The sequence below is a fragment of the Cadophora gregata genome (assembly GCF_030347475.1).
Source record: "Cadophora gregata isolate MNR1 chromosome Unknown scaffold_7, whole genome shotgun sequence".
Classification (NCBI taxonomy): domain Eukaryota; kingdom Fungi; phylum Ascomycota; class Leotiomycetes; order Helotiales; family Ploettnerulaceae; genus Cadophora; species Cadophora gregata.
In genome coordinates, this window is record NW_026695930.1 from 1,819,722 (window position 1) to 1,846,071 (window position 26,350).

The following is a 26,350-nucleotide window of genomic DNA, read 5'->3' on the forward strand; positions in this document are numbered from 1 at the left end:
GCAGCAAGGCTGTAGGAAGTAAACGCGGGGCCTGTCAGGATTTATAAAAGCCTCTCCAGCTTTGTGCACAAACGTGCACTTTTGCCAGCTGAAGTTGAGACGCTGCGACGCTTTTGGTGGCGTCGAAAAACGAATATTGTTTAGTGCCACGTGCATCTGCATCAAATAGCCAAAGTGTCAGACCAATAGCAAGACAAGCCTTTGCCTCACCGAGGGCCCTGCATGAGGCTGTTTCACGACATGCAGAGCAGCCTTGAAGGTAACCATGCTTTTCACTATGATGAGTCGCAAACTCATGATTTCAGAGAGAAGGAAAGGGCAGCGCAAAAAAACTGCATACTGCAGCTTCCTCAAGCTTCTCAGTAAATTTTCACAGCACAAAAGAAAGATCGACAGTTTATGGGGCACTTTTGCAATATGGAATACCTGGATGCCTGGAGTTATTAAATTCCCAGACAAGTAAAAATCCCAGTGTTTGAGGACCGGCCCGCGTAAGGGCTCGGTATCACCAGGCCTCCGCACCCTTGCACTGTTGACCTCGCTTAAAGAGCCTTCCACAGCTGTTTCCTGTCATTGCTCTTCCGCCTTACAGTCCTGCTTGTTTAAATCGAAAGAGATCAGGACTCCAATTATTTCTAATTCCCATATTACTGTTCGGTGACAATCTCGCTAGATTTTATGCTTCGCTATATTTGAGCAGCGTCGGTGATAGAATGTGGTGTCGCGTGAGAGGCGTAAGCCTCAATAGGCACAGCCGCACAGCCACCACCGTCATCAAATCCACCTTCTGACCGAGTTGCGAGCATGACTCCCTCAACACCGGGTACCTAAACCGACAAAATGCCAAAAACAACAGAAGCGTTCCTGAGGATGTCCTGGTACACAGATAAACCTGTCCTGAAAAAGTCGTTCTCGGATCTGGCTGTTGAAGATCTACCCTGGGCTTCGGACTCAGCTCACGTGTATTTTCGAGACCTTTACCGTCAACAAAGTCGCATCTCATATAACTTGTTTTATTGTAAAGATGGGGACCAAAGAATCCCTTCAAGAGCATGAAACTGATAGATCGACCCTCATCCATCAGACTGAATTTATCAAGCCGTCTCTCGAGACTGAAACTTCACAGCTTCCGTTGCTACCTCTGGTGCCTGCATCAATCAGAATAGCGATTGTGAGCGATGTCGTCAGGTCCATTTCATGAGCCGATATCGCAGAACGCAGGGTGCTTTTTGATGTAGTAAGGTGCGTTGGATGGTTTAACTTAAGCATGTTCTAAGCTCTCCAACCCCTCACTCATGGCTGAGCCGGATAACTACAGCTCCGTGCAACTCAAAGAACGCGACTGTATCTGGAAGGGACTGCAGCAATACCCCAAAAAATCTTGGACAAGAGTTTGGACAATCCAACAGATTACTGTCACAAGAGACATTGTGATTTTCTCCCGGAAGCAGACGATTTTATCGCAGGTCTTCGCTCCTGACCCCAAGCTCCCACCTGACAAGTTCACAAATTCGGTCCCGGATCTTTGGAATCCTCTAAGATACAAGGATAATGAGCGAGAACTCTATGCCGAGCGTTATTGGTCGACTACTTGACCGCAGCACCATGTATCCACTCATACGTCCACAAAGGTCTCTCCAGGTTACATGGAAACAATCACAACCATCCGTACTCGCAACAAGAAAACTGAACCTGGGGACTGACAAGATAGATTATTTGCTTTTTAAAGAGTTCCGAAAGGGTGGTATCTGGTCGGGACTTTACTAATGATCACCAGAAAGATTTGAAAGACACATCGCTTGCAATTATGACTTGAGCGGGTGCAGGTACAGTTGTTTTGGATCGCCACCTTCAACTTGCCCATCTAAGCGCTTGGTGTCAGTGCTTCCCTTGAAATGATTACTTGGTGGAGTCTTAAAGCCTATATTCATCAAGCGGATACAGCAGCTACTCAAACTACTCTCGCTTCTTTGCACTTACCTTGGGACATGTACATTTGCACCATCTACTCAATTGCTGCTAAAGGTGAAGATCGACGAAAGACTTCGCCCCCAGAAAATGCGGCCGCTCACTTGTCGTGTGAGGATTTAGCATATTCTGGCGATGGTGGCTTTGAACTCTTTGGCTTCGAGACTGCCAGCATTATTCTCATATGCGAGTCTATTGAGGTTACATTGTTCACGGGACAGCGTTCTATCATTTTCGCGAACAAACAAGAGCCGCTCCAATTGTAGTCCCAGAATCTTCGAGACATTAAATGTCATCCGGGGAGTATACAACAACAAATATAGCTGCAGCATACAACTACAAATCTGCGCAGCTGATGGAAATCCTCCTTGACAAGCTTGATCCTAAACTTTGGCTCCGTCCAAGGAATGAACCGGTCCTTGGTATGGGCTAGGACCGTCTATACTAGTCAAAATGGAGGATAAACATCTCAAAGCGTAGCGTCGTGGGGTCACTATCCCTACGGGGTTTTTCATGCAGACAACGTCTGTAAATTGTCTGTATTTTGTCTGCATTCCTAGTAGTAGTAAAATATAGTAAAATACAGACAAAATTCAGATAATGTCTGCTACAATTTCATTAAAAAATACAGATAAATTAGCGTATTTCACAGGTAGGAAGAGTTTAAGTAACTCGGACTTTTTATGTTTCGATATAAAGTTAAACACAGACCTTTTACTACCTACCTCCGGAACACTCGGAAGGAAGACCTATCTTAGGAGGGAGACCTACCTTAGAAGAGAGGGAGACCTTAGGAGGAGACCTACCTTAGGAGGGAGGGAGACCTTCCTTAGGAGGGAGGGAGACCTTTCTTAGGAGGGAGGGAGACCTACCTTGGGAGGGAGGGAGACCTACCTTAGAAGGAGACTTACCTTGGAAGGAGACCTACCTTAGAAGGAGACCTACCTTAGAAGGAGACCTACCTTAGATTAGAGGGAGACTTACCTTAGAAGGAGACCTACCTTAGAAAGAGACCTACCTTAGATTAGAGGGAGACTTACCTTAGAGGGAGAGAGAGAGAGAGAGTAGAAGATAGGAAGGGAAGAAAAGGAAATAAGGGGGAGGAAATAGGAGAGGAGAAATTAGCTTTATTAGTCAGAAAACTCTTAAAATACAGATAATGTCTGTATTTTCACTCTAAATCTCTAAAAATCAATCAGAATCAGAGAATCTAGCTGAGAAAAATGCAGATAATTAACTAAAATACAGATAGAAAATCCGTCCAAAAGGCCTGTTTACAGACAATATCTGTAGGAAGTACAGACAGTGTCTGTAAAAAAACCCCCGTAGGGTATCACTTAAGCATGCAAAGCTGTCAACGAGGACCGACGAGAGAGCCAACCCAGATGAGGAACGCGAGCATGACTCGAGGAAGGCAGATTGCAAGAGGCTTGAAGTGGAATCTGAAACATTAGCAAAAGCGCGAGTACAGAGAATCTCACTTGAACGACTTTGGGTGCAGCTGGATAGCTCTCAATACTAAAAGGATCGCCAGGGATCATGTTTTCGAGCTTTTTTTTTTTACTTTTTGGGCGAGCGGCAACTTACTTTGGCAGACGCGAAGTTGTCAATACGGAAATTGATCGGCAATATCCGGTTACGGTCTCTGATTTGAATACCTGGGGAATTCGGTGATCCGCTGGTGATCTCCCGCCTACTTTCCTTTAAATGAGTGCTGGGTACCTCTGAACAGCGGCTTTCTGTTTGATGTCTATGTATAATGAGCTCGCTAAGTCTCAATGGATGGGAGATATGTGAACGACTAATGCCGCTGTCTATCCGCCCCAGTGCCGAGGCTTTGGTAAAGTCCTTGAAGCTGATCAGCTGCTGTCAGGAGATCTCCCGGCGCCACGTTGCCCTTGCCTCGAAAACGAGATGTTTACTTTGCTGATCCGGGGAACCATCCAAGTGAACATCCATCCGTGCCAACCAGACTCCGCATCTGGATATAAGGAACATGCAGTCTACAAATTTAAACTTGTCATCTCCGACGGATGTCTGCTACCTGAGGAGTTTCTACGCGCACCAACCAATTCGTGACGCTTCAATGACGATCGTGTGCATGTGGTCTAGAGGATTTGCCGCTTTCTTAGGAAGTACCGATAGCAAAATATTCGCGCACCAATCAGTACACGTCGCTTGAGAAATCACGAACGCTAGAAGGGCACCCTTCAAAGCTCGCCATGTTCCCACCAATACTAATTCTTCCTCTAAAATAGTGTTATGTGGAGAAGGCGGGGTATGGGGGTCTTGCGGGGTGACGAGGTGGAGAAATGCTTGAGAATGCTTGTCAATGCTTGAGGATGCTTGAGTATGCTTAACCAACCTTTCTTTCACGCCTTCTCAATCTGGCAACAGCCCTCGGGGTCCTGCTGTAGCATCGTCGCATCTCGCGAACACCAGTGCTGCTGGCGGCAATGGAACTAACTCACTTTCCACCTTTCATAGCGGTAAGTCCCAAAAGCAGACTTCGTGATCCAAAATGATGAAGATCTGCAAGAATGATCAAGGCATCTGAAGTATAAGTACCTGCGATTTTCCTCTCTTGAAATGCATCTTCTCCACGCCCTTCAAGTTCCTCATTACCTCAACGACATCTTTTCAGAAAAGTCCAAATATGTTCTCCAAACCAAGCCTCGAGGCTTTTGCCCTCAGCCTTCTTGTCAGTGGCTCACTTGTCCACGCTGGGCCATGTGATATCTATCAATCCGGCGGAACACCCTGCGTGGCTGCGCATGGCACCACACGTGCTTTGTACAATGCATATACCGGTCCCCTGTACCAGGTCAGTCTACTTCTCCAAATTATCACGCTGTCTTTTCTTTTTCTGTAATCAGCATCTCAGATTCTCAAGACCCTAGTATCCTTGACTTGTATCAAAAAGTGACGTCGTACAGGTAAAACGAGGTTCCGACAACGCCACAACTAATATCTCCCCCGTATCTGCCGGTGGTGTAGCCAACGCGGCGGCACAAGACTCTTTCTGTGCCAGCACAACCTGCCTCATCACCATCATTTACGACCAGTCTGGCCGCAACAATCACCTCACTCAAGCACCACGCGGAGCCTTCAGTGGACCAGATGTTGGTGGCAATGACAATCTGGCTAGCGCAGTCGGTGCCCCAGTGACCTTGAATGGCAAGAAAGCCTATGGTGTCTTCGTTTCCCCTGGCACTGGATACAGAAATAATGCTGTCTCTGGAACCGCTACTGGCAATCAGCCAGAGGGCATGTACGCTGTGCTTGATGGAACCCACTACAACGATGCTTGCTGCTTCGACTATGGTAATGCTGAGGTCAGCAGCACAGATACTGGAAATGGTCATATGGAAGCTATTTACTATGGCACCAGCACTTTTTGGGGATCTGGTGCAGGTCAGTGAACTCCCTCTTTTACAGCCGAAATTCAGAAAACTCGAACAATGCTGACAATACTCACAGGAAGCGGTCCATGGGTCATGGCTGATCTAGAGAATGGTCTCTTCTCCGGCCAAGGCACAAAGAACAATCCAGGCGACCCAACCATCACCTCCCGCTTCGTTACCGCCATCGTCAAAGGGTCACCCAATCAATGGGCCATTCGCGGCGGCAATGGAGCCTCAGGAGGCCTCTCCACTTACTGGACCGGCGCTCGTCCAACCGTAGGCGGCTACAACCCCATGAGCTTGGAAGGTGCCATCATCCTCGGTATTGGAGGTGACAACAGCAACGGTGCCCAGGGCACATTCTACGAAGGTGTCATGACCTCCGGATACCCCTCTGATGCCACTGAGAACTCCGTCCAAGCTAATATCGTCGCCGCCGGATACGCTACTACATCCCTCATCAGCGGCCCAGCTGTCACTGTCGGATCCACAATCTCCTTCCATCTCACCACCCCTGGCTTCACCGACCGCTCTCTCGCCCACAGCGGCGCAACAGTCAACACCCAAGTCGTCTCCTCCTCCAGCACCGCCGCCGTCAAGGCAAGCGCCAACTGGATCGTACGTACCGGTATCGCCAACAGCGGATGCTACTCCTTCGAGTCCTCCGATACTGCTGGTAGCTTCATTCGTCACTCCGGCTTCGCTCTCCAGGTCAACGCCAACGATGGCAGCAAGCTCTTTGGAGAGGATGCTACCTTCTGTCCCCAAGCTGGCCTCAATGGACAAGGAAGCTCAATCCGCTCGTTCAGCTTCCCAACGAGATACTTCAGACATTATTTCAACACTGGGTATATTGCAAGCAATGGCGGCGTTCATGATTGGGACAATCCAAATTCTTTCAACAATGATGCCAGTTTCATTATCAGTGCTGCATTCTAGACTCGCTTAGGTTGTTTAGCCCTTGGATGTTAAGAGGCGTGGATGAGGATTTGTCGTGCCGGGCAGACAAAAGCCAATTTTCTTTTCTTTGTATATAGCCACTTACAGACGAACATAGCACGATGAGATGAATATATTATGATATGACTTGAAGGATGCCTTTTCCTGCCTGATTAGCAATCAAGTTTGTTGAGATATTGAAAAGTGACATCGACGGTGCAAACGCTGCGCGGTTGGAGTAGCATGATGAAGATTTGTTGAAGCTGCAATGGAAATTCTTGAGACTATTTCGGCAGGACGTCAAGATAAACAAAGCGCTAGGAATAAAAGCAGTAATTCCCCAGATGAATGTGACTGCGTACCTCCGTACAGATCACAGTCCTGGGGAAGCAGGGGGAATAGAATCGACGGATTCAACGGGCGATTCATATTGTCGACAATAGAAACGTGAGCGGAATTTTCTTACCGTGATAACACTAAGTGCGATAGTAGTAAACGAAGCTCGCATTTGACGAAGTCGATGCTGCGCAACCTTGCAGGTGAAGACAATGTTCAGATGAACGAGTGGAGAGATTTCCTAAATTTAAAGTATGAATGCTTCAACAAATTTGACTCAACCTTTAACGTTTGGGGGCTTGCAGATAAGGCTATCATCTCCTTAACTGCCATAAATACACACTTTTACAGGGCACAGCACTGAAGCGAGGCGCTAATATTCTGGTGGTTGCCTACCTACCTAGGTATACTTCAGGGCACGTACACTAACTTTGGACCCTACCTACAGAAAGTGCCCTGTGTTCCGAATGGCAGTTAAGGGGATAGGATTACCTCTAGCGTAATTTATCATGAGATTCAAGATATTCAATGATTCCATAAATGCGAGTGAAGAGTAACAGAATATGTCACATTTTGACCCTTCGTACCCCCACCTTTTCTTCAGGATGTAGCGTAGGGGATGGTATCCACGAGGTCTGAAGTGCGGGGGTGATGCTATGAATGTGCTACTGTAGGGCTCGGCTCGGATGCACATTCCTAAAAGGGCCTCCCATCATGCTACATCACTTTAGGCTTCACAAGTCAGTGGCTGGTGGTAGACCGCGGTGTCTTCCTCACCAGTTTATGCTCCGAAGAAATACTTCTACATTACCAAGATATAGGTATCTCTTCCCATTCTTAATTTGACTGTATTATGCTGATCCCTGAAGCAGATTGTACTGCATCATCCGAGGAAAAAAAGGTGTGACTACTACTACTACTACTTATTTTAGTCTCTTGAGAACTTTGAATCCGCCATGGGACTCGTAGATGATGTTCTCAACGCTCCTGGCGTGACAGATGAGCAACGACAAGCTGCGACCAGTCGCATAAACTCAGACCCCGGAGTTCCAGACAATACAAGGACGGCCAACCCATTTTGGCTCGAAGATCCCTCACCAATATCCAATGTTCACTCAAAAACTCTCCAGAAGGAAGTCGAAATTGTGATCATCGGATCAGGAATCACAGCAGCATCAGTGGCTCGAGAACTCCTGACCAAGGCTGATACAACAACACCCAAAATTGCAATTCTTGATGCTCGAGATATCTGCAGTGGAGCAACGGGAAGGAATGGAGGTCATATCAATGAAGCTGGTTTCGACGTGTACGCCAGTATTGCTGAAATCTTAGGGAAAGATATTGCAGCAAAAATTACTCGCTTCAGATTGGGCCACCTTCCTCTGCTTCTAGAAACTGCTCGAAAGGAAAACTTGACAGAGGAGACACAACTTCGGACTGTCGAATCTGTGTTCGCTTTCTTTGACTCGACCCGATTTCTGGAAGCGAAGGCAGCTTTGGAATTGTTCAGAGCTGACATGCCACTCGAATCACGAGATCATCGACTCTACGAGGCAGAGGATGCTCGCAAGGTCAGTGACATAAAATGAATGCTTCAATTGAGACACTGATTATGGATTTAGAGATTTCTTCTTCCAGACATATGTGGTGCCATTACATATCCAGCAGGGGCTGTATGGCCCTACAAGCTTGTTGCCGGTATTTTCGAACGGCTCTTGCAGTCATACGGGTCCAACATATGGTTAGAAAGCCAAACGCCTGTGAACACAATTCTCCCACCCGACCACGAAAACTCGAAATTTACCATTGTAACTCCACGGGGAAACATCAAAGCAACGCATGTGATTCATTGTACAAATGCTCACGCCGTGCACCTCATCCCAGGATTACGGGGCCACATCGTGCCCCTCAGAGGCCACATGTCTGCTCAAGCTCCAGGCAAATCTTTTCCCGACCAGTCTCACCGCTCGTGGTCATTCATATATGCTAGAGGATTTGACTACCTGACTCAACTCCTTCCCCGCTACCCTGCTACGAGTCCACTTTGTACTGGAAGCGAGCTCATGATGGGAGGCGGTTTCGCACAGGGTTCTGGAGGAGGTGTCGAGGATGTGGGAGTCGCGACAGATACCTGCGATTTTGATTTCTACACCAAGGTTCATCTTTCTGGTATTTTGAGAGCTGCGTTTGCTGAAGATAAATGGGGCGAAGAAGACAGCAAGCCCATCAAATCTATGTGGACGGGGAACATGGGGTTCACGCGTGACAGTCTACCTTTTGTTGGAAAAGTTCCCTCGTCGTTGACAGGACGCAAGTTGCATCAAAAGTCGCTCGGCTCGGAGTGGATTGCTGCTGGATTCAATGGAGAGGGGATGGTGCATGCCTGGAGAAGTGGTATTGCTGTTGCTCAGATGGTGCTTGAAGACATTGATCCGAAGTCATGTTACGGGTGGCAAGAATGGTTCCCAGAACAGTTGTTGATTACTGAGGAGAGGTTGAAGGTGTCGGCTCAGGGGCTATAGAAAGTGTGAACACGACAATAATGGATGTATTACAAGGATGATGGCTCCAACTTAATACTGATATCCTCCTTTGAGCTTGTTTACTTATTTGATGTATCATTTCTCGCTGTAAACCGCATTGGCATGTCGGTTCAAAGGACAAGCGAGGTGTAAGGGATGGAAGAATATACGATACATATGCCGGAAAGCTGCCTATTCTTGGTAGAACCTCAGCTCAACCTAATCGTCAAACAAGTTAGGAAAGATTTGTTGAAAAGGTAAATAAATGGACAGAGACATACAAATGGGGCCCAGTCTCAATTCCACCTGTCAACAAATATTACCTCAAAAACCAATCTCCAAACCCCTTAGAGCGTGGCGTGTCCGAAGCTTTGAGCTTCAGCTTAGTTCCGGTATCCCCTAACGAGCTTCAAAGTCACCAAACTCCCCTCACCCCATGCGATGGTTATCTTCATCCTCTGACTTGATTGATCAAGATTCTGGTGATAATATTGAGCGTTTTGCCTCATATGCCAGAATCTATCTCTGCTACAGGGATACAGTCCAGTCTACAGGGATACAGTCCAGTCTCCCGAAGCCCGTGGCCAACATTTATATACGTGAAAGAACCCAGTTAAGTTGCAACCTCTGGCTGATATGAAAAATATATTCACACCCACTCGGCACTCTCACCCCCTCACTCCTCCCATCCCTCCCCCAAAACCTCCCCCACAACCCCCCAAAACTCAACCTCATCCATCACACTCCCAAACCCCAAACACGAAACCAACTCCGCAAGGCCCCTCTTCACCTCATCAATCGGGCTCTCACTCTCACTCCCACTCCCATTCCTCCCCTTCCCAACCAACCTCTCCCACCCATACCGACCCACCAATAGAAACCACGCCTGCACAGGCGTGATCTCCCAGTTCTCCTTTGGCATAGACTCGCTCATTTCATATAGACCCTTTAAATCCAGGGGTGGGACGCGCCATGTGCTGCCTGGGATGGGAGCTTCGATTGTTTGGTGGAGGTTTCCAGCTGGAATGCTCTCGGTTTGGAGGCCTTGTGAGTACGAGTGCGCGTGTAACTGTGGGGATAAGGTGCGGGGAGGGTGAGTATGTGGATGCGGATTTGGGTGGGTGAAGGATGAGGCGTGCGAGAAGAGGTGTGTCGTTGCCATTAACTCGTGGCCTGTTGCTGCGGAAGAGGGATCGTAGGGAACGGCGGAGGGGGGTGAGAAGTGTGTGCGGCAGGGGTGTTCGAGGCTGATTGGAGAGAACAGGGTTAGTGGAATGATAGACAGATACCTAGAGTTGTAATGGAGAATAGAGAGGAAAGATATAGAGAGGTTGGATGGGAGACGAACGCAAGGATGAAATTAATTGCCATCATCTCCATCTCCTCCTCCGGTGACATCGTCCCAGTGCCAGCAATTCCATCCACCCTTCCATTCATCTGCGCCTTCTCCCTCTCCTGGTGCTGTAAAACCGCCGGTTTCCACATCTCAGAATTGAACATATCAGGCGAAGGCAGCGAGATATTATTGATATCTTGACTACTGTGGATACCAGGACCGGTATCGATAGACATCGGAAAAGTGCCAGCGGGACTTATCTGTAGACATTCGTCGTCGAGGAAGGGGTCGAAAGTCGTGCGTACGAGAGTGGTGTTTGTTAGCCATGCGAGGGAGTTAGGGGAGAGGAGGTTGAAGAATTCGTCTGTGCCGCTTAACATGTTGCTCTCAAAATCTGAATGTTGATTTTGGACTTTTTCAGGAGTGTTGGATAGGCTTTGCGATTGGCTGTTAAAGTCGAATTGGAATTGGTTATCCGGTATTTGTATGTCGGTACAGTTATTTGGAGACGAAGTAGCTGGAGCTGGAGAAGGTATAGTGATTCTACTGTCTTGAAGGGTCGTTTTAATGGCAATGTTTTCGTGCTTGAAGAGCACAGATTGTGTTTCTGCTTGAGCTATTTTCTCGCGTAGGTCGATGACTTCTTGCTCTAGGTGCTTGATGTGATTCTCTTTGCGTTGACGATGCTCGCTATGCTGGCTGTTAGTGTCTACCCTTATTACATCTGTTGTGTGTAAGATGAGATGTGCTATCCTTGGCATTTGGATTGGAAGGATGGATCATGGAAACCTATATGTAGGGTGACAAAGGATCGCCAGCAGAAGTCCCGATGGCATGGGATGGGAGAAAGAGAAAGGGCGGGAACACGAACATCTGAGCTTTCCGAACCTGCGCACGCCGTCGTTGCTTAGGCGTCAAATCCGAGTCCTCTTGTCCAACTTCCGAGCTTTTACTCTTTCCTTTCCGAGGCATCAGCTTGAGAGTTCTTCCACAAGAATCGTTCGGAATGGAAAGCAATGACAGCAGCATAGAAAGTATGATGATGAAGACTTTGCCGAGAATCCAATAGTAAAACGTATTTCTAATTTACCACAAAAGAGCGATAGACCAAAAAGAGGGTAGGAAATAAGAAGTTTGCAGATGAAAAGAAACGGTGACAAAAGGCAAGAGTGTAGATGACATGGAATTATCCGCAGACAAGTCCAGCCTAGCAAGAAATCAGAAGCGAAGGCGCTCCTTAGCACACCATCAACGAATCTCGCACCTGTCATACATCCGTACAAAAATGCTGACCACCCAGACCGATATGATGATACATAACCACACAAGAGGAATAGGCAGCAAATAAGAATAGAAACCTCAGTACATACCAATTCCATCTTTCCCCGTCCCACCCTCCACAAATCGGAACGTCGTCGCCGTACCACCTCCATCTCCAAGCCCATTATTCCCGACATCTGCATCAGGTTTAGATTTGGAATTTGAATTTCCCCGGAGGCGTCCCACACCCCTCTTCCAAAAGCTGGACTCGCTCATTTTCGTCTCTGCTCAGCAATTCAATCCAATCAACCCTTGCAACTTGAGTATAAAGAACTAACAAGTAAGCAGGTAAATAGACAACTGCAACCCAAATTCAAACGCCAATCAAAGGCGGAACCCAATTCCCAGCTTTCAATTCGTAGCTCATGTGGTGGTGGGTAGGTAAGCTTGCAACTCTCGGAAAGATCGACGAGATCCCACCCTGGAGATTGAAATGCTGTACCACTGGCAATGGAAGTAACCGATTCGATCTGGCCAGCTCTTCCAATGTGAATGATTCCAAACACCAGCTCAGCGCTTTAGCGAGAATGTCTGAGCTCCCGTTCGTTCAGGGTGGGGTGGCTTGGCTGGTGAGTAGGTGCTAGAGAGAGATACAGCTATGATTTCTCCCGGCTGTGGACTTCAGTGTCGTACGCTTATGATGAGTTGCGAAAGACGGCTTGCAAATTTTCGTTAGGTTGCTGTTGAGGCGAGTGGTGTTGCTGATTCGAGGATCCTGGGTCGGTCCAGGTTTGGTGAAAGTGTGTGCCTTGCAGCATACAGCATGCAGCTATGGAACCGTAATCGATCCCAACTGGCGGAATCACATTCACTTTCCGATTCCTGTACGAAGAGTAGCACAAGAAATGTGTGATCCTGACCTTACGGACAGGAGTAGGATTGAGCTGTGATGAGATGGAGATGCATGAGTGAGATGAGGAATCACATGTCTGGATTGGGACTAGCGGGGGCTCTGGACGTCACAGCTGTCAGTGGTCCTGCAACTCCACGTGATGGTGGTTATTCCAGTCTTTACCACCTACTTTAGTCATTCTATCGGACGAGCTGTACATTCATGTGGGACTTTTATATGTTCAGGAGTACAAACTGTAGGGGTATCTCTAGTTCTATTTACTTTCAAGGTAGATCTGTCCTCGGCTACTGCCTTGGCTCCGAAGCGCTAGAGGGGCAATCGCTTGCCTTCTCGAGAAGTTTGTTTTGCCCGGGGACAATTTTCTCTCAATCAACCATCCGTCTCTCAAGCTCCAACTGACAACTGTCAAACACCTCCTACCCTCAACCCCATCCTCATCATCAATTAGCAGCCAAAATCTCTGCCGCGCTCTTAGCATCCATGTCACCCCCCATAGCCGCTTCCACCTTAATGACTTCCTCCTTCTTCTTCGCACGAATCTCATCTTCATGACTCTTATAACTCGCATATCTCAACGACGTAAGAACCATAAACGCCATGAAGAGGATGCCCATAACGGAGCGACGGGTTAAGACCCAGCGGAGGCCTTCGATTTCCGATTTGCTGTCGCTGTTGAGCAGGACGGTGATTTTGTAGTTGAGTTCTTGGATCTGTTGGGAGTGGGTTAATACATGATTTTATTGAGTATGGAAAAGTAGGAAGTGGTGGGAGGGAAAGAAAGAACGTACTTTACTCTCCATAGTTCTCTGTTCCATCCTAACGCTCATTTTCCTATCATCAAACATGCCCTTTAGATCATCCTTCAGGGTCAATAACTCCTGGCTGAGTTTCTGATTCAAGATATCCACTTCATGTTGTAACAATGTCCGTTCCCTACGCATGGTTTCCTCGTTCTTCTTGCGTGTATTTTGGATCTCGGTTTTGAGTTCTGAGCATGCGGCGCGGAAGAGGTATGTTTCCTATTTTCGCACGCTATTAGCAATCGATCTCTATCCAATTGCACAGCATTTTTCCTGCGAAAAAAAGGGCTTTGGACGTAGAGAAAGAAACGTACGTTCTCAACATCACTCTTACTAACCAACCCCTTCTTCGCAACATCCAAATTCAGCGCAAGCAACCCCCTCACAGCCTTCATACTAGTAATCGCCTGATCATTCGTGAAACCACCCGCCTCAACTTGCTGCACCAGGGTATAAGTATCAAAATGATGGACATAAGGCGGTGTTTGCAAGTGCGGTGGTTTCGAGGCATTTTCCTCCTCTGCTGTTTCTGGCGGTGGCATATGGAGGACAGTTTCGAGAGGATTGGCAGGGGTAGCCGTTGTTGAGGCAGTAGTGGCGGTAGAGGAAGTGGAGGGGTTTGTAGGTGTGGCTGTTTCTTGTTTCCCATTTCCAGATTGTTCATTCCCAGTATTCGTTCCAGTTGCAGTTGCAACCACGATCCTAGCTCCCTCATCACCAGGTATTTTCGCAGCAGCTTGTGTCTCCTCTGATAATGGCGCTGCAGAAGAAGGTTCTTTCGCAACGTCCTTCTCTTTCGGATTTTCTTCCTCCACTTCCTTCGCACTTCCTTCTGTCACGCCCCCCATCCCCTTGCCATCCGTACTTGTCCTCTCCTCTGGCTTTGGAGTTTTCGCCCCATCCAAAATCTCCTTCTCTCTCTGCTCTTCCGCCACTAATGGCTCAACCGCTTTCCCATGCCTTTTCAAGACCCTCTCGCCCCTCCTCTGTGTCGTGGAGAAATTCCGCCTTAGTCCCAAGACTGATCCACTTCCATTTCCATTTCCATTTGTATTCGCAATTCCAGTCCCAACCCTAGCCCCAGCTCTTGTCCTACCCCCAAAACTCGAACCCAAACTGAAACAGCGCTCACTAAACAGACATCTTAACTGGGGTATTCGTACTCGCGCTCGCGGTCTCGCTCGAGAATGTATTTTCCGTGTTGAAGAAGCGAATGTGCGTGTGGAACAAGGGCGGAAGAGCGATGGTGGGTAGAGGAAGGTGAGGCGGAATGTGGTGGACATCGTGGGTTATGTCGTATTTGTGGTGTTGTGAGGGAAGGGGGAAAATTGTTGTGAAGCTTGCGAGCTCGGAGTTTTGGATGAGCTGCAATGCAGATTTCTTGGTTGGGGCGTGCAGGCCCGGCGGGCAGGTTGCCACGTGGGGCTAATCGGAACAGCCTTGTGGGCGAGGCTGGATCGCCGAAGTTCTATATTTGGGGAAAGCAACAGAATGCTTTGAGGGAGAAAGCCACTTGATGGCAGGGTAGAAATTATGTGGAGGGGAGTCAAAGTCTATGTATTCGCCATTCCATGCTCTATTTAATCGTCTTATCATCAAGCCTCCTCGCTAGGTGTGTCATTTTGTCAATTTGTCTCTGTCCTCAGCTAGACCTCACGCCTTCACAGCATGCTCCAGCGCCTCCCCAAATGCACTCACGAAATACCAGCAATCCGAAAACGTGTTATACAGCGGCGCAGGCGCAACACGAATAACATCCGGCCGTCGCTCATCCACAACCACACCCCTCTCCTCCAGTCCCTCCATAACTTTGTCTAGTAATCCAGGTTGCAACTTCAGACTAAGCTGTGCACCACGTGCTTCTGGCTCTCTAGGTGTGATGATCTCGAATTGTTTGTTGGCGTGTGCTGGCATGTTCAAGAGCAGTTTCTCCAGATGGGAAGTGAGTTGTAATGATTTGGCACGTAGCGGCCCAATGCCACCAGCGAGAGCGAAGACCTCAAGCGAGGACGTCAAACTCGTGATATCCAATATCGACGGATTTGACAGCTGGAAACCCGCAGCACCAGGTATAGGGACGAATTTATTGTCCATCGCAAAACGTGAGGACTTGTCACTTCCCCACCAACCGGAGAGTCTATTAGTGAAGATTTTCTTGCCGCTCCCTCGCGTAGCGACTTGGCCGTTGTTTTCATGCACGAATAGGCCTCCTGCAGCTCCAGGTCCAGAATTCAGATACTTGTAGCTGCACCAGACGGCAGCATCGACGTGCCAGTCGTGTAATTGGAGGGGGACATTGCCAACGGCGTGGGCCAGGTCCCAGATTACAAAGATCCCGGCTTCGTGAGCGGCACGAGTAATGGTTGGAATGTCGAGGAATTGGCCAGTGTAGTATTGAATTCCTGGGAGAAGGAGGACGGCAGTTGTTGCTCCATGTTCTTTGATAATGGATAGAATGTGAGAGGTTGAGAGTGGTGCTTGCGGTTGAGATTGTGCCTCAATTGTGATCAAAGATGTCGCTGGAGAAAGATCGTGGTGCAGAATCTGAGATTCGGCAGCAAACTAGATTTTGTTAGTCTTTTATAAATTCGCAGCATCACTTGGAAATGTCAACACTTGTTGCAATTGAACCCGATTCGAGATGGGCGACTTTTTGCCATCAGGCGTACAACTGTACAAGAGAAAATGTGTACGCACGTGATCAGAGGGAAAAGCTTGACTCTCGATAATGATCTTATGACGACCATTGATATCAGGTTTGTAAAACGCAGATAACAGTAGATGGAGATTCGCTGTCAAAGTTTCCATGACAGCAACTTCGGAAGGAAGAGCTCCAACTATAGGAGCAATGCATTCCGAAGCTCTTGTGTCAGCATCTAGCCATGTTGGCAGAGGTGACTCGTCAAGAGGTTTGAAATGGCCAAAGACACCTTGTGTCGCCCAAGTTGTGAAATACTGCTGCATACGCGTCGAAACAAGTCGAGGTTGCAGACCCAGGGAATTCCCACAAAGGTAGATTGATGAGGCATCAGAAGAGGCATCACGAGCTGCGTCCTGATTCAGCCATGAAACCCTCGCTATTCAGAGAGAGGCCGGGTTTCCTTACCCGCTTCTGGCAGCGATTTGACTTTCAATTGAGCCTTTGAAGGAATGTAAAACTCTTCCCTGGTATGCTTCAGGGAGTCCTGGGAATCAAGGGACACAGCATATTCTCTGCTGTACACGTGCGGACTTTCGCCGCCGAGAGCACCCAGAGCAGACATGGTGGAAACGTAATGGCAGGCCCAGAAGAGGCAGCTGAGCAGAAAAGCACGATAGTCCGGCGCAACTGCCAATTTCCCAACAAGACAAGACAACGTTGCTGGCGGTGAAGATTCCAGAATCCAGTACACGTATTGCGTGCCGGTCCAAGCGGCGGACAAGTCAACGAGTTTAGAGGCCAAGTCTGGGGTGGAAGAGGGCCACTGGAGAAAAGCCACCGGTCATTTGACGAGATCTGGGGAAGGAGTGAGGCCTGGTGAGGCACTTGATGTCATGCACAGTAACGAGTAACGGGTACCCCAGGCGGAGAGGGCGGCGAGAGAGGCAGGCGTTGGCGACTGGGACAAGCGATGGGGTAATAGTATATGCCAGTATGTGTCATGGAATGGTGCAATTTGCGATGAATTTTGTTCTTCGAGAGCAACTGGCGGTCGACGATGAGGTCAAGAAAGAGAACCGCGTTTCCATTACCCCTTGGAAATACTTTACAGGCTTAGCAACTGTTAGATTTTGCGGGGTCTTAGTCATTGGAGGCACCATCACGGGATCGAGGGGTTCGGATTCGGTGCCAAGGTGTGGCGGAGGGTCGGGGAATGGAAAACTCGGTACGCGAAAGGGAGGCATTTATTGTTGTCAGCTGCAGGGTGAAGGTCTAAAAAAGTCAATCGTGATCCGTCAAGTCAAGGTAATGAGGCATTTGACGGATTGAATTGCAACATTGGGAGAGTTTGACAAGTGTAAAGTTGATGTTCTGTTCAAGTTGCCCAGTTGACTTGGGAACATCCGCCTGAACGGCATCGTCACAACACAAGTCAAGCGCTCGGAGCCAACTCTGAGTGGCGGAGAGGCGCAGACAAGCCCGTGAACAGGCGAAAGGGAGCAAACAGAGCAAAGACGAGGTACCAGAAATAGGTGCAGCTCGGAACTCCAATTAGTCCAGCCTCAGACAATACAGTAGGTAGTCCACTAAACTCCAAGAGGCATTATCAATAAACGGAGTCCAACACCGCGTATGGAGTCCTGACACCGCCAACACGAGTCGTTTCAGGGCCACCAGGGCGCTGACAGAGCTGACAGGGCTGGGTCAAGGGATCGCACAAGGAGGGGTTAGCAGCCCGATAAGAGCCCAACTAATGCCCGTTCGGGGCAAGCGGGCACATCCCTTGTGTTCTGGAAAGCCTTGAGTAGCCGGATTTGGTGGGGTTGGCTAGCTTGGCTGAGCGGTGCCTCTCTCACGAGGACGTCCTAGGTCGTCGTCAGTCAGGTACAGGACAGACATGCATGGACATTCGTCGGATCGTGGATCGTGGATCGTGGATCATTGGATTACCACCGCTCCTTGCTAGCTGCATCATCCATGGAAAAAAACCAATTGATCAGAATTTGCACGGCTTCACGAACTCGAGTCTCGCTCGCCTTTGCTAAGGTATATTAGAGCCAGTCCCCCAGGTGGGGTGTCGTATCGTGGTCCTTTCACAATAAACAGGTATACGAGAGCGACAGATCTTGATCCTCCTCACCTGTCATCCAATACTTCCATCCTATCCTATCATAGCTTCAGGTCTAGCTGCTCACTTTCACCCTCAGCCAGCTTCCAACTTCTCAGCCCTCTCCTCTCTCTCCTCTCCTCTGCCCATTTCCTTATCTTTGATCCTCCCAAAAGAGTTCACGCCCGCTTCACGTCAGCCCTCAGATAGAGCCTCGCGTCGCCCTTGTGTTACTATAAACATCTGATCGGCTCATCACCTTCGGGAACTTATCATCGCATCACAACAAGCAGAAACCCGGCCACACAAACAAGCACCACGTCCTCGTCTGCGGTTAGGTGCTCAATACAGCTACTGGTACGTGATTTCTCTGCACTGCTTCTACAGGCCTTATTTCCTTAGGCCCTATGAAAACATACCTCCGCAGCAGGAGCAAGGGATTGAGATTGAATGGGCCAACGGCTGACGGCCATGCTCTGGCTAGTCCACCGCTTGTTTTGAACTCGTTCACCGTCTCTGCAAGTTTAGCTGCCGTTGCCGGGCCCCATACGAAATCAATCCGACTTGTACAGCAGGTGCGACTCATTCTGCCACTCGCGAGGTCGCTGCTCAGATAAGGAAACTGTGAGTGCCTCAATATAGGGCCATGGCACGCCATAGTCAGGTCCGACAGATATATTTAAAACCTATGTCCTCCCTCGTACCCTTCTTCTACCATGGAAATTGAGCACTTCACGTCTTCTTCTTCTTCTCGTTCTTCCTCCTCCAAATTCACCACCATGATGAAAACATTGACCATAACCACCACTGACCTTGGAGGTACCGAGCAGTTTCCTCAATACTTCGAGCCAGTTGGTCTAGACATTGACCTCGAAATCGACAATATGGCGACTCCAGATCGTTCCCCTCCAAACCACAAGTTGGTCGACCAATTACTCAAGAGCCCCGGTCGTCAGCCCTCTCCACAACCCACACATTTCAGCGTGCCATATAGGAATGGGAAGAATGGCATGAATGGGAACGGAAATGGGCACAGAGTCTTGCGGTCTGCCACCGTAGGATATGTCGCTCCAGAGTTCAAGGGAAAGCAAGCACAAATGCTCGAGGGTCAGTTATATCTTTTATTTTTCCCCTTATTTGGAGGGCGGAGAGAAAACATTGGCGTGCTTGGGACCTACAGGAGTTCCAGATGCTCCCTATGTCAAGGATTAAAGGTCAATTGATGGTGTCTCCCTGCTCAATTTCGCCGTTTCCTTCAAAGTCATTTGCCAAGAACTCTTTCGAATCACTGCTAATTCCATACAGTCAAGGGCAAGTTAGAAGAAAATAAATGGATCCCGGGATCACTCATCGAAGAGCAAATAGCCTGGTTCTATAACGAGCTGGGCATTGACGATGTCTACTTCCAAATGGAGACAGTCGACGCTATCGTCAGCAACATCGTATCTCTGTATGCTGCCAAGATTGCTGCTTTTGCCCGAGAAGATAGAAAGCAAGAAATCAGACTGGATATGGAGGCTTCAGATCACGCAATATACATCGACACGAGCGAAGCAGGCATCACCAATCTCGATGGTCCTCGTTACGAGCATCGATTAGAAAAGAAGTACCTCGACTCCTCATCGAACAGCATCTTCCGTGTTGAGACCTTCCGATCACCTTCAAACTTGTCTGGAACCGGACCTGTCAAGACCTCACTGAGATGCTATTTCGTCTACCAGTGTCAATTCGTTGACCCAAATCCCTCGCCCCAGGAAACTCGTCTCGAGGTGATTGCTGATAGACTTTTCCTTGCCAAGGCTACCAAGAACACCAGAGAAATCTACCAAGATGTCATTGAGCTGGCAGTCTCAAGAACGGGCCCAGTCATCGAGGTCTTTGATATCGAAGATTCCAAGGAGAAGCGATTGGTCGTTGCATTCCGTCGTAGAACAGCTGCTGGCATGTTCAGCGCTTTGTCTGATCTTTACCACTACTATGGTGTCACCAGCTCCAGAAAATACGTCGAGCAGTTCAGCAATGGCATCACTGTTATTTGCTTGTACCTCAAGCCTGCTGTCAATTTGGATTCAAAGAAATTCCCACCACTCGAAGCCTCCATCCACCAAATCACCAAGGAAATTTCTCTGCTTTACTGCATTCCCCAGAATAAATTCCAGCCCTTGTTCGCAAGTGGTCGACTCAGTCTTCAGGAGACAATTTACGGACACTGCTTGCTGGTATTCGTGCAACATTTCCTGAACCGACTCGGTTCGGAGTACGGATCCTTGGTATCTGCTCTCGACGCATCCAACAGTGCCCATGTCGAGCTCCTATCCAAGATCAAGAAGCGTCTTAGAACCCAGACATTCACTGCTGGCTACATCCATGAGATTATCAGCACATACCCAGAGCTCATCCGATCCCTGTATGCATCCTTCGCCAACACCCATCTCACTCTCGCCCCAGGCTATAACGAGGAGTTCGTCCCACCAACTCCATCCGCGGAAGTCCTGTCAGACAATCAGCTCAAGGAAATGATCTCCAAGACTGTGAACAATGAGCACGAGGAGGTTGTTATGACTGCATTCCGAGTGTTCAATAACGCACTCCTGAAGACCAACTTCTACACACCCACCAAGGTTGCCTTGAGTTTCCGTCTCAACCCCGCTTTCCTTCCTGCTATCGAATATCCTCAGCCATTGTACGGTATGTTCTTGGTTGTCAGCTCTGAGAGTCGAGGTTTCCATCTCCGCTTCAGAGACATTGCCAGAGGTGGTATCCGTATTGTCAAGTCGCGCAACAAGGAAGCATACTCTATAAATGCTCGATCCATGTTTGATGAGAACTATGGATTGGCCAATACTCAACAACGCAAGAACAAGGATATCCCCGAAGGTGGATCCAAGGGTGTCATTCTTCTCGACGCCAATCACCAGGATAAGGGCAGTGTCGCTTTCGAGAAGTACATTGACAGTATCATGGATCTCCTCCTGAAGCCAGAGACTCCTGGCATCAAGAACCCGATCGTGGATTTGTACGGAAAGCAAGAAATTTTGTTCATGGGTCCAGATGAGAACACTGCTGATCTTGTTGATTGGGCTACTGAGCATGCTCGCAAGCGTGGTGCTCCATGGTGGAAGTCTTTCTTCACTGGAAAATCTCCCAAGCTTGGAGGTATTCCTCACGATGCTTACGGCATGACCACCCTCTCTGTTCGTGAGTTTGTCAAGGGTATCTACCGAAAACTTGAGCTCGACCCCAGCAAGGTTCGAAAAATGCAGACTGGAGGCCCTGACGGTGATCTGGGGAGTAATGAGATCCTTCTTAGCAACGAGAAGTACACTTCTATCGTCGATGGTAGCGGTGTTCTAGTTGATCCTAACGGAATCAACCATGAGGAGCTGATCCGTCTCGCCAAGGCCCGAGTCATGATCTCTCAATTCGACATCACCAAGCTGTCTAAGGCCGGATACCGCGTCCTTGTCGATGAGACCAACGTCAAGCTCCCTACCGGTGAGATCGTTGATAACGGCAACACTTTCCGCAATACCTTCCACCTCCGTGAAACCGGCTTGACCGACTCCTTCGTTCCCTGTGGTGGCCGACCCGAGTCCATTGATCTCGCTACTGTCGGCAAGCTTATCAAGAAAGGCAAATCAACAATCCCTTACATTGTTGAAGGTGCCAACCTCTTCATCACCCAAGATGCCAAGCTCCGCCTTGAAGAAGCTGGCTGCATTCTCTTCAAAGACGCCAGCGCCAACAAGGGTGGTGTCACCTCATCCTCCCTCGAAGTCCTAGCCAGTTTGAGCTTTGATGATGAAGGCTTCGTCAAGAACATGTGTGTTGGAAGCGACGGCAACCCACCCGAGTTCTACCAAGCCTACGTCAAGGAGGTCCAGGCCAAGATCAAAGACAACGCTCGTCTTGAGTTCGAAGCCATCTGGCGCGAACACAAGCAGACCAAGATCCCTCGCAGCACCCTCTCCGATACCCTCTCCATTGCTATCACCAAGCTTGATGAAGAGCTTCAGAAGACTGATCTCTGGAAGAATGAGAAGCTGAGAAACTCGGTGCTCGAGGATGCTTTGCCTAATCTGCTACTCCAGAAGATTGGTCTCAGCACGATCATTCAGCGCGTGCCTGACAACTACCTCAGAGCTATCTTTGGTAGTTACTTGGCCAGTCGCTTTGTGTACGAGTTTGGAAGTAGCCCTAGCCAGTTTGCGTTCTTTGATTTGTAAGTGTCCACCTAGCTCATTGTCTCGAAGGTCTAATACTAACACATCACAGTATGTCGAAGCGCATGCAGAAGGTCCAGTAAACAATATACGGTCTAAAAAGAGGCCTGCTTTGGTTTCAGCATTTGATCCTTGATTCTGCTCACGCTTGTTGAGTCGTCTCCTCAAAATCTCCAATTTCCCTTTTTCTCATTTCGGTGCGAAAGGGAAAAAAAAATCTACGGAAAAGCAAAAGTAAATAAAACAGCCCAGATCAGGGAACTGAGAATGGGAAATGGATATGGGTATAGCATGGGTTGCGATGGGATGGGATGGGATGGCGTTGTCTCTCTCTATATTTTGATAAAGTTTGATTCCAAATTGCATTGCATTGCCGGGATGGATGGGTTTGATGGGTTGCGTGGGTGGGAGGAGGCGGCTATAGTCTGCTGATAATGATGGCTGGGTATTGCATGAGAATTGCCTAGTTGCGTAATTTATGTCTTCGAGAATCGAAGGATTGATTGAACGATATCATGATTCTTTACTTTACTTACCTCGTGTGGCATGTGAAACCCCCCATTGATTGGATATTTGACAACAGTAGAATGGTAAGTTCTTGCACAGAGCAGAGTGCCCAAAATGAATGAACGAGCAATAAAACCTGTGAATGTGTTAAGTGTTGGAGGTAGGTAACGTAGTTCACGCGACGAAAATGATGGAGAGGTTGGGTGAGACTAGGTGGTTAGGTAGGTGGTTAGGTGGGTGGGTAGGGAGGTAGGTAGGCAGGTAGGTAGGTAGAGTTTGGCGCGCCGACCAGAATTACTGGCTGGGAAGGCTATCGCTGTGGACAAGCACTCGTATGAGGTGAGAGTTGGCTCATAGGAGATTTCCTGTCGTTGAGTATCTGGGAAGGTAGGTAGGTAGGTATAGTCACACACCGTTGTGTCATCTTCTGCACTGCGCTCCAACCCTACCTAGGTAGGGTGTCCCAACCGTTTTCGTGCTTTCGCAGCGATATAAATGAATGAAGAAATATAGCAAGCAATCCACGGCTGGAGGGACGATATATCGAAGTAAAGGGGAGCCTCTCTTGACTGAAGGCTTTGGGCAGAAATAGAAGTTATTAGATAGCGTGAGGTTTAGAATCTTTCTCTATGTGATAATAATCGTTCTCTCGTCTATAGAATCTAAAGAATCTAAGCAAGTAACCCAAATAACAACGCAGTCCTCTTCCAATACTCCTTCGCCGAATCCAGCACCCTCTTCTTCGCAGCCGCATCAAGTGTCACTTTCTTCGCTACAGTGCCTCCTAGTTTCATGAGCTCGTCTGCATCTGCATCTGGGATCTCGAATGCGTTCTGTAGGAGTAGGATGTCGAAGAGGGTTTGGATGAGGATATCATCGTCGTCGTTCTTCTTCTCTGCAACCGCTTTGACTGCGATTTCGGCATCGGAAGCCTTTTCTTCGCTGTCTGCAGGTCCCTGGTCATCATTGGGCGATTCGTCGTTCGGTGTTCCATTGACTTCAGGCTTGGAGTTCAAAGCCTCGTTCCATTTGGCTGACACTGCTTCGCGTAGACTTCGTTTAAGGACAGCTACGGCGGAAGGACTCCATAGATCGCCTCCAACCTTCGCCATTGCGAGAGCCAGGCTGTGCAATAATTTAAACGTCCCCGGCGAAGGCTGGACGGGTAGCTCGGGAGTTCCCTCCCATAATGCTCGGCCTGGGACTTTCTTCTTCGTGCAAGTCTTGCTGAAAGCTTGTAATGGCTTCTCGGAGACCTCAGAAGCAAGTCTCTGATGCAGAGGCTTGACAAGTGGGAGGCCAAAAGACTGCAGTGAGATGTTCGCTGGAAGCTCTTTGCGGATGTCCCGTATAACCCGAAGTAGGTAAATTGAGATGTGGCCGATTTGCTCGCTCTCCTCGTACGTTGTCAGGAGTGCTGAGATCTTCTCGTTGAGGACTTGATACGCCTCTTCGAGACTGCTATCTAGATGTTCCTGTAGCATCTTTGGATCTTCGGTGCTAAGGAGAGCGTTTCTGGACTCGATGCTAAGGTCATCCTCTATATCTTCTAGATCGTCATCCCACCGCTGTTTGCTCAGCTGGGAGACCACGACGCTGATCTCGTCGACTAGATGCCGCCATGTTTGGTAGCCACGGAAGACACGAGATACAGCATCAGTGCGGCCATGAGTGCGCGATAGGATGTTCTGCTTGAATAGTGAGGCACCGTTGCTGATGTCCATTTCTAGCAAGCTAGAGTCCCATAGGCTATCTTGGTGATCTGTTACCCCTTCTCTCCAGACTCCCAGCGTACCTTCGATCTCAGTGGCGACGAGATGCAGTTTACTTACTCTAGACTCGACGAGTGAGACCATACGATCATTAACGGCTTTACGGAGACCATCAAGTAGGATAGATGGGTCGAACCCTTTCGCCTTGCCACCTTCCTTGATCCAAATCTCGAGAATCCGAGTCCGAATAGCAACAACGGTTTTGAAATCAGCCATTTGACCTAGGCTCTTTGCTAGACCTTCTAACATGAGCTCTGACGCTCTCTTTGCCCAGCCTCTGAGCATCTCTACAGCTTGACTGCCTTCGAGGTCATCGTGTCGGATGTACGGCGTAAAGAATAGAATCTCGTCTCCAAACCACTTTTCGCAAACATCCAACCTGAGTCCTTCAAGATTTCTGATCGACTCGTCCTTCAATAATGGCTTAGTTTTCAGACTTGCTAGTGCTTCGGACAGGCGTCGTGGTACCAGAGCTTGAACATCCAGCAATGTCCTGGTATACAATTCCAAAGCTCTCACTACTCCCGGACTGCCTGATTTCTGTTCCTCATCATCGAACGCAAGAGCCATAGCTTCCCCTCTGATATGAAGGAAATGCCTGATGACGTCCTTTGCCCCAGAACTCGTTGCAAGGCTGTGCGCCGAAAGTGCCTGTATCAGATCCTCCCGATCTCCATCCACTTTCTCGGCTGTTTTCTCAATCGCCCTCAAAAGTTTCCTTCGTAGACTAGCTATTTTCTTCTTCAAAGCCTCAAGAGACGCTTGATCTCCTGAGCTCCTCTTCCCTGCTGCATCGCCCACCGTCTTCGCCAGCAGCCGACTTAAGACCAGCACTTTCGCAGCCACAACCAGATTCTTGCCTTTTCCAGATCTTTCTTCTGCTTGGGCAATCCCTCCTTCCCTCAACAGCTTTCCGACCGCTACCGCGCACATCTCCAACACCTTCACCCTCGCGGCCCACGCCAAATCCTCGCCCTTCTTCCCACCCCTCCCACCAGCATTCAATTTCGCCAATCCACTCGCCTTGCCTCCTATAACAGCTCTTCCACAGCCCTTTCCGACCCTCCCAAGCTTTTCCTCTACATGTTCCATATCATCTCTCATATGCAGGATTGTCTCTGCCGTCCCAAGTAGCTGCCGATAGCTTCCCCCCACCAAAGTGCGTAACCGCGCATTCTTCTCGTCGAGCTCGACTGTCAGACTACGATGGAACTGGCGTACTTGAGGTAGAGGATACTTGAAGGCTTCAGGCGCGGACGTGCAAGTTGAAGGGTCGAGGGTCTTATTGGCAGCCATTTTGAAGCTGGCTTTGAGGATGGTGATGACAACGCAGGAATAGATAGAGACCTAAGGCCGTGGAATGATGTTAGGGTAGCTGGATTATGGAGTACTGCGCTTGCATCTGGACTAAACCTGTATTTCGAATTCTGTGTCAATTGCGTCTGTAGGTGTCCTGTCGTGTCCTGATGGGAGTGTTGTTGAAGACGCCACGATTTGTCTGTGCGCGCAGCCTTCTGGAGAAGGCTGAGCTGACATCCCCTGCCGCAAAACCCATCACCAACATCCAAATCATGCCACATCTTGAATTTTCCAAGATGAGTACACACTTCTATTATTCATGT

The 26,350-nt window shown here is 48.7% G+C and overlaps 8 protein-coding genes across 8 annotated transcripts; 4 read left to right on the top strand and 4 right to left on the bottom strand.

Moving 5' to 3' along the window:
* Positions 1–1,895: 1,895 nt before the first annotated feature.
* ONS95_013341 (uncharacterized protein) lies at positions 1,896–2,234 on the top strand (the record flags this gene model as incomplete). The annotated part of the gene is made up of 1 exon (XM_058506986.1): positions 1,896–2,234. One exon carries the CDS (start codon positions 1,896–1,898, stop codon positions 2,232–2,234), a length of 339 nt encoding a protein of 112 aa, XP_058357717.1.
* Positions 2,235–3,767: 1,533 nt separating this feature from the next.
* On the top strand, positions 3,768–6,480 carry ONS95_013342 (uncharacterized protein). Its single transcript, XM_058506987.1, has 3 exons — positions 3,768–4,792; positions 4,905–5,382; positions 5,449–6,480. Exons 1-3 carry the CDS (start codon positions 4,625–4,627, stop codon positions 6,309–6,311), a joined length of 1,509 nt encoding a protein of 502 aa, XP_058357718.1. The 5' UTR covers positions 3,768–4,624; the 3' UTR covers positions 6,312–6,480.
* Positions 6,481–7,352: 872 nt separating this feature from the next.
* ONS95_013343 (uncharacterized protein) lies at positions 7,353–9,845 on the top strand. The gene is made up of 3 exons (XM_058506988.1): positions 7,353–7,468; positions 7,520–8,218; positions 8,270–9,845. The coding sequence occupies exons 2-3, from the start codon at positions 7,604–7,606 to the stop codon at positions 9,167–9,169; spliced, it is 1,515 nt and encodes a 504-aa protein (XP_058357719.1). The 5' UTR covers positions 7,353–7,468; positions 7,520–7,603; the 3' UTR covers positions 9,170–9,845.
* Positions 9,192–12,714, bottom strand: ONS95_013344 (uncharacterized protein). The gene is made up of 5 exons (XM_058506989.1): positions 11,876–12,714; positions 11,377–11,464; positions 10,518–11,195; positions 9,451–10,416; positions 9,192–9,388 (listed from the first exon to the last, which is right to left on the bottom strand). The coding sequence occupies exons 1-4, from the start codon at positions 12,039–12,041 to the stop codon at positions 9,846–9,848; spliced, it is 1,503 nt and encodes a 500-aa protein (XP_058357720.1). The 5' UTR covers positions 12,042–12,714; the 3' UTR covers positions 9,192–9,388; positions 9,451–9,845.
* A 164-nt stretch (positions 12,715–12,878) lies between these two features.
* ONS95_013345 (uncharacterized protein) lies at positions 12,879–14,813 on the bottom strand. The gene is made up of 3 exons (XM_058506990.1): positions 13,793–14,813; positions 13,467–13,697; positions 12,879–13,388 (listed from the first exon to the last, which is right to left on the bottom strand). Exons 1-3 carry the CDS (start codon positions 14,759–14,761, stop codon positions 13,119–13,121), a joined length of 1,470 nt encoding a protein of 489 aa, XP_058357721.1. The 5' UTR covers positions 14,762–14,813; the 3' UTR covers positions 12,879–13,118.
* A 227-nt stretch (positions 14,814–15,040) lies between these two features.
* Positions 15,041–16,741, bottom strand: BNA5_2 (Kynureninase (L-kynurenine hydrolase); the record flags this gene model as incomplete). Its single annotated transcript, XM_058506991.1, has 3 exons — positions 15,041–16,040; positions 16,176–16,525; positions 16,585–16,741. The coding sequence occupies 3 exons, from the start codon at positions 16,739–16,741 to the stop codon at positions 15,132–15,134; spliced, it is 1,416 nt and encodes a 471-aa protein (XP_058357722.1). The 3' UTR covers positions 15,041–15,131.
* Positions 16,742–17,689: 948 nt separating this feature from the next.
* On the top strand, positions 17,690–22,975 carry GDH2 (NAD-dependent glutamate dehydrogenase). The gene is made up of 5 exons (XM_058506992.1): positions 17,690–18,583; positions 18,711–18,850; positions 19,057–19,333; positions 19,532–22,448; positions 22,502–22,975. Exons 3-5 carry the CDS (start codon positions 19,111–19,113, stop codon positions 22,530–22,532), a joined length of 3,171 nt encoding a protein of 1,056 aa, XP_058357723.1. The 5' UTR covers positions 17,690–18,583; positions 18,711–18,850; positions 19,057–19,110; the 3' UTR covers positions 22,533–22,975.
* A 652-nt stretch (positions 22,976–23,627) lies between these two features.
* On the bottom strand, positions 23,628–26,024 carry ONS95_013348 (uncharacterized protein; the record flags this gene model as incomplete). Its single annotated transcript, XM_058506993.1, has 1 exon — positions 23,628–26,024. One exon carries the CDS (start codon positions 26,022–26,024, stop codon positions 23,628–23,630), a length of 2,397 nt encoding a protein of 798 aa, XP_058357724.1.
* Between the last annotated feature and the right edge of the window lie 326 nt (positions 26,025–26,350).

What these genes read in the sequence shown, in the direction of transcription:
- ONS95_013342 (XM_058506987.1), top strand. Translation starts at nt 4,625, where the DNA reads ATGTTCTCCAAACCAAGCCTCGAGGCTTTTGCCCTCAGCCTTCTTGTC. An exon ending in ATACCGGTCCCCTGTACCAG is followed by an intron (nt 4,793 to 4,904) that starts GTCAGTCTACTT and finishes GACGTCGTACAG; the next exon opens with GTAAAACGAGGTTCCGACAA. An exon ending in TTTTTGGGGATCTGGTGCAG is followed by an intron (nt 5,383 to 5,448) that starts GTCAGTGAACTC and finishes CAATACTCACAG; the next exon opens with GAAGCGGTCCATGGGTCATG.
- ONS95_013343 (XM_058506988.1), top strand. Translation starts at nt 7,604, where the DNA reads ATGGGACTCGTAGATGATGTTCTCAACGCTCCTGGCGTGACAGATGAG. An exon ending in AGGCAGAGGATGCTCGCAAG is followed by an intron (nt 8,219 to 8,269) that starts GTCAGTGACATA and finishes TTATGGATTTAG; the next exon opens with AGATTTCTTCTTCCAGACAT.
- ONS95_013344 (XM_058506989.1), bottom strand. Translation starts at nt 12,041, where the DNA reads ATGAGCGAGTCCAGCTTTTGGAAGAGGGGTGTGGGACGCCTCCGGGGA. An exon ending in GACGGGGAAAGATGGAATTG is followed by an intron (nt 11,465 to 11,875) that starts GTATGTACTGAG and finishes TGCCTCGGAAAG; the next exon opens with GAAAGAGTAAAAGCTCGGAA. An exon ending in CAGGTTCGGAAAGCTCAGAT is followed by an intron (nt 11,196 to 11,376) that starts GTTCGTGTTCCC and finishes CAGCCAGCATAG; the next exon opens with CGAGCATCGTCAACGCAAAG.
- ONS95_013345 (XM_058506990.1), bottom strand. Translation starts at nt 14,761, where the DNA reads ATGTCCACCACATTCCGCCTCACCTTCCTCTACCCACCATCGCTCTTC. An exon ending in GTAAGAGTGATGTTGAGAAC is followed by an intron (nt 13,698 to 13,792) that starts GTACGTTTCTTT and finishes GTGCGAAAATAG; the next exon opens with GAAACATACCTCTTCCGCGC. An exon ending in AGAGAACTATGGAGAGTAAA is followed by an intron (nt 13,389 to 13,466) that starts GTACGTTCTTTC and finishes CACTCCCAACAG; the next exon opens with ATCCAAGAACTCAACTACAA.
- GDH2 (XM_058506992.1), top strand. Translation starts at nt 19,111, where the DNA reads ATGGCGACTCCAGATCGTTCCCCTCCAAACCACAAGTTGGTCGACCAA. An exon ending in GCAAGCACAAATGCTCGAGG is followed by an intron (nt 19,334 to 19,531) that starts GTCAGTTATATC and finishes AATTCCATACAG; the next exon opens with TCAAGGGCAAGTTAGAAGAA. An exon ending in CAGTTTGCGTTCTTTGATTT is followed by an intron (nt 22,449 to 22,501) that starts GTAAGTGTCCAC and finishes AACACATCACAG; the next exon opens with TATGTCGAAGCGCATGCAGA.